General features: G+C 48.5%; 1 protein-coding gene across 1 annotated transcript; it reads left to right on the top strand.

Moving 5' to 3' along the window:
* The first annotated feature begins 937 nt into the window (after positions 1–937).
* On the top strand, positions 938–2,948 carry LOC144159980 (uncharacterized). Its single transcript, XM_077691608.1, has one exon. The coding sequence runs from the start codon at positions 1,101–1,103 to the stop codon at positions 2,946–2,948; it is 1,848 nt and encodes a 615-aa protein (XP_077547734.1). The 5' UTR covers positions 938–1,100.
* The last annotated feature ends 2,645 nt before the right edge of the window (positions 2,949–5,593 follow it).

Below are 5,593 nucleotides of genomic sequence, written 5' to 3'. Positions count from 1 at the left end.
CCACGTATTTTAAGGGAAAAACAAACAGCAGTAGCCTTGCTCTTATCATCACATACTGTTTCCAAATGCACGTCATCAGTATCACCGTATAGGCACGTTGGGTTCTGTTTGTCGCACAAGCACCAGCGGCTTTTAGGTGCCATGCTCATCGCGACCTTTCTGCGCAACATTCGTAACATGCAATTTACGTAAGCGTTATCGCGCTAACCGAGATATCAACAGATTGGACTCCCACACGTGAAGCCAAGGGCGCCAATAAAGGGAAGCTTCTGGGTAATTTCATAACAAGAGTCAAGACGAGCAGTTTATGCTGCGAGAGCGACAAGCCCGCTGTCGTTCATATTATTTCCGACCACTGAAAACGGCATGGAGGAATCAGAGCATTCTTCACGGCTTTCTATACGCCTTGTCTCAGTGTCGTTCCCGTAGACTGTTTGTACGTCACTCTGCAGGCAGTGGGATATACCAAGTTTAGAAATCACGACTCCTTTGTCGATGCCCTAGCGTGAGCTACAGGAATCTTTATCAGGAAAAGTGCAAATCAAACAGTGAATTCTTTCTGGAGTGGTGTGCCATACGCATGCACAACACTTATCGATAACAGCGAGACACACGGCCTAGCTCGCACCATCAACAAAACGGTTCTGGTCTGGTGCGAACGGGTATAGCGCCCACATGCTTCTTGCTCGGTGGCGCAAGGCCACTAAATCGCGAAAACAATAAATAGTAATCGCCTCTTTACTAAGGACGAAGCCTACATAATAGCGAGCTGTATTTTAAGGCACGCAGAAGATCAGCGCATGTACGGAAAGTTCGGCAATGGAAGCCACCTGTATGACGCCACATGTATCGGACGCTGCTCGTTCCTTTCTCTTATACTTTGTATTCCCATTTACGCCATACAGTGCTTTCGAAGCTAGCGATAACGGAGTGCCCCTAAGCGCAGTTACAAAAAAAAACTGGAATTGATAGCTCAATGTTTCTTGCGCCTCCGTCTTGATTGTGTGCATCTAGCCTCTGTGTCTGCTCATGCGCATGAAAGCGTCATACGAAACGGACCGTGAACATTTCAGACTCTGCATTGAAACAGTCGGATAAAGATGGCCGGAGCGCTTTACAACTACGATTACGCCAGTCTTCCGTGCAATGTCTGGCTCCGAATCTTTTCCTACGTGGACACCGATACGCTGCTTGCCATCGAAGCCACTGCGTCCTGCTTTAGTACCATCGTCAGAGACGAACGCCTTGCTGCTAACGTTGTGTGCGCTCCAACTTCGGACAAAATTACGCTACAGCGGTTCTTCGCGAAGCGCGTTATGCACAAGGTGAAGATTCTCGACGTGTCCAACTGCATAGTGGCCGCACCAGACGTCATCCTCTCCTGGATAGGAACGTGCTATACACTCACGGAGCTCCGCTGCGTCAACTGCCCACTTCCGTACACTGGCTTGCTGATAGTCCTGATGGAACGGCTGCCTCGTCTTCAGTGCATAGACTGGTCTTTCTTCGGGGAGAACTTCAGTGACGACATGTTTCGCGTCATGGCTCGGTACAACCAGAGCGTTATACCGCAGTTGCGCAGCATGTACGTGGAAGTGGCCTGTCACGGCGCGGACAACCACGCACTCCTGAGCTTCCTACTGAAGCGTTGCTATGTGCTTCAGAAGTTGCACCTCCACGCCCTCTACACTGACTTCACTGAAGCCACAGCCCTGGGTGTCGGTGCAGCGACGTTCACTAAATCCTCGGACCCTACCTTGATTTATTCGACTGAGCTGGATGCTGTACAGGGAAAGCAGAGGTTTTTTACTTCGTTCGTCCGTTTGATGCAGGTGCAGTCGAACTACTTGCCCGGCAGGATCGTGTGGGGCAACATGGTATTCCTCAGAGCGTACAGCGCCTGCGCCACTTCCTCGCACACCGACGCGGTGCCTCTGCGTTTCAAGCAAGTAGTCGTGGCACTGCACAACGAAGTCGGTGTTGAAGGTACGTTGTGGCAAGCGGCGATAGAGATAACTTGGACGCATATAGAAGCGCTCACGCTCACCTTATTACCATTTGCTGATTCGGACACCCCTACCAGTGCCGGCCCCTACTTCAGGATACCACTTAGAACATTCATTAGTTCCTTCCCAGTTCTCACAGAGCTTAACCTGAACTCGTTTCATTTCAGCGGTGGCGTGGACTTCTGCAGCATCCTTGCAGCGGTACCCATGAGGCTTCGAGCGCTGTCACTCGCGCCATGCGGCATCAACCGGAAGACGTCTTTCATAAACTTGGCAAAGGTGTCATCAAAGCTCGAGGAACTGGACGTCAGAATGAACTCTGACAATGTTAGCTCACACTGCGCCTCCTGTAGCCAGCTTTTCCGAGTGCGTGAAGGTGATGCCGCAATTCTTCAACAGGGAAGTACACTCAGACGCTTTACCCTCTGCGGGGTTCTGGAAGTGAATTCACTCGAATTCATCGCCAGTCTCCGCCCTTCCGAGATCCGGCTTTCCTTCATGCCTTGGCATACAATCGGCCAGACACGGAGCATCGGCCATATTCTGAGCTGCAACGACAATTTGCGGTCCCTCGTTCTGCGAGACCATTCGCTGTTTCGGGGACTTCAGTTCTACCACCAAATCCTTGACGTCCTCAGCCGCCTAAATCACCTCAGCCTCGACGTGACCATGCCGTCGGAGAACTGGGAAGTGTGGGCCTTTTTTGACCACATGACTGCTCGACTTCTAGCCTTGGAGTCTCTTCACTTGCACTACGTCAGTGGCGATAACACTCTGCGGACAGTGACTTGGCTGCGGCAACAAGCCTGGCACCGGGAAGCAAGTCAAGAAGGTCGATATCCTGTTGGAGCACTGTTGGCGGACAGGCCATGCATTGGCTGTTCGAGGGCAACTTTTATTGGCCTGGCCAAGCCCCGCCATCACAGAAAGAACTGCTTGTAGACAATTTTCGCATAACTTTCCGACAAGTATTTTTTATTTGAACAGCATGCACTCGTTTTTATCGCCGCATTGACAACTGGGAAGCACACTAGAGCTGTGGTCGGCACAATGCATGCATGTCAAACTCTTTAATTTCTTTATTGAATTGCTATACTGATCTTGCATTCAGAAGTACGGCATTGTGTTGTTTTCATACAACTGAAGTCCTCCCGCCGCTAAGTAGTTCTTAGCTATGTATCCGATATCTCCTTTCTACTTTCGTTGCACGGGTGCCAGGAATTTGGCATAATTGTCTTATTTAACTTCTATGTGGAAATTGTTTAACACTTTTATCTTGCCGTGACAAAGACACTTTGCTATCTCTTCTTTGGCATAGCGCCGAGTGCGTATTTTACGATCTGCTCTTTACCAAAGTACCAATCGTTCTGCTATCGCAGGCACGTGGTGCAGGTTTCCGTTATAAGAGAACAAAAATGTAAATGAATGCGCCACGCTTCTTTATCTGTGTTCACTTGAAATAAAGAGCCTTAATGAATTGTTGTTTTAGTGACGTTCCTCAGCAGTAAATGTGCATAAGTGCGTAAGAATTGGTAACCATCTCTTTACAACTGTATATAAACGTGCCAACAAGTCACGTTTTATTGGGTTCTGGCAGCGCAAATCTGTGCTTCCACTTCTTTTTGCGTGCGAATGCCGATGCAATGCCAAGCAACGTACCCGAAAACTAGGCTGCATGCAAGTTTCAAACTCATTTGTACGGAGGTCAAAGCGGCTAGTGCTTTAGTACTCAGCGTTGCTAGGGCGCAACAGCCCTCCAAAAAAAGGTCTATTGCTAAACAGTTCACCTCTAACCAGCCGAGGAAATTTTCGTGTCCGCGTAAGCGGAAAAGTCTGCGGGTAAATAAAACCTAGTACTGGCACAACCAGAAATCGAACCCGGACCTGCATAGAAAAGCGGACCGAGAGCCTTTTGCCTTAGCCACTAAGCTACGCCCACACCAGAAGGCCTGGGACACGGTGTACTCAACGAGCACACAGCGGCGGGTCTAACACCTGCCTGCTTTGAAAGCCATCGTGTGAAGTGCAAACCGCGTAATGTATGATAACGGCGTTCACGCGGTTTGGATTAGCGGCAGACCCAACAGCGCCTGGGAAAGTATCACAGGCATGGCGGCGACGGACGAAACCAAAGCGCAGGTGGGGCAGTAAGTGAGCTATAGCCGAGCACTCCGTCCTCCTCCTCACCATTCGAAGACGCTCCCCTCCGTTTTCTTTCTTCCGTCGCTACTGCGTTTTGTCGTCTCTGGTTTCACTCCTTGTAGAGCCATGTATGTGAATTCAGCTCCCGTCGCATGGATTCGTCATGAATGTCGTCACAGCTTCGCAGTCCAACCACCTTCACAGCGTGGATTGGAACGAATATTTTTTTTAATTCTGGGGTCTCTGGGGTTTTGAAAATTTTACCCCATATGTTCATAGTCGAGAATACCCGGCCCTTCAAAATATGTAGAAGAGAGAGCAGCACGTAATTTTCCCGATAAAAAAGGACGCGTTTCCGCTACTTTTGTTGCATATGTCGACGAAAAACGTGAGTCGACTGGCGCCCCTGCCAAGTAAATGCCTCCCTTCTCTTTCTCGCTCAACTCTCATGCCGTTCCTCTACGGTTTCGTTCCTTCCAAGATAACAATTCAAAATTACCGCTTTCCACTGTTCCAAGACGGGTGCCTCGATTCCAGCGCTCCCGTACGGCGGAGACGCCCCGCGCGTGAATCGAGGTACCATAACACAGTGTTGATAAAAACCACATTGCCCTACTCCACGAGCGTCCCAAACGGAACGTGGAACTTATCTAGTGGAACCTTTCGTTGCTGTTGCCGTTTAGTTTTTATTTATTTTATTTGTACAATACTGCGGACCTTGAGAGGACCAAGCAGGAGAGGGATGTACACATCCAGAAGACATGCGTACGGATACAAGATCAATACATGAACGTGGGGATATATAATCAACAGGTAAGTATGCAATCATTATACATTGGATGACAGCAAGGGTGAACACTCTGGCAAAACATTCCAATCGGAAACAGTTCTGGGAAAAAATGAATTTTTGTATTGGTCTGTACGGGCAAAGAACGGTTTAATACTTCGGCTATGTTTGTGACGAGACGCTCGACTAGAGTTGTTAGCTATGTAATCTTGTGACTGGATTCCCAGTTTATTAAAATACAGCTGGTGTAGAAAGTTTAGACGGGCACTTTTACGTCGGTTGGCAAATGGCTCTAGGTGTGCGAGTTCCAACATAGCTGAAGGGGAGTCGCGACGTCTAAAACATTTATAAATAAAACGAGCTGCCAATCTCTGAATTTTTTCAAGCTTTTCTTTATTAGTGATAGTGTGGGGGTCCCAGACAATGCTCCCGTATTCCAGGGTGGGTCTTACAATGGATTTGTATGGAATAAGTCTAAGCGACGAGGGGGCATCGCCCAGTTTATGCTTCAGAAATCCTAACTTCTTTCTCGCGGAGGAACATATGTTATTTATATGTGTTGACCAGTTAAAGTGGACGTCAAGGTTAACCCCAGGTACTTATGTTCCTCCACTTGTTTAATCTGATAGTTGCCAAGACTATACATGAAACGAGGTTT

The sequence above is a fragment of the Haemaphysalis longicornis genome, unplaced genomic scaffold (assembly GCF_048455015.1).
Source record: "Haemaphysalis longicornis isolate Haplotype H1 unplaced genomic scaffold, Haemaphysalis longicornis Haplotype H1 scaffold_10, whole genome shotgun sequence".
Lineage (NCBI taxonomy): Eukaryota > Metazoa > Arthropoda > Arachnida > Ixodida > Ixodidae > Haemaphysalis > Haemaphysalis longicornis.
The sequence above is the reverse complement of the archived record's forward strand: the minus strand, read 5'-3'. Positions and strand labels throughout refer to the sequence as shown.

Coding starts and splice junctions, on each gene's coding strand:
- LOC144159980 (XM_077691608.1), top strand. CDS start 1,101: ATGGCCGGAGCGCTTTACAACTACGATTACGCCAGTCTTCCGTGCAAT.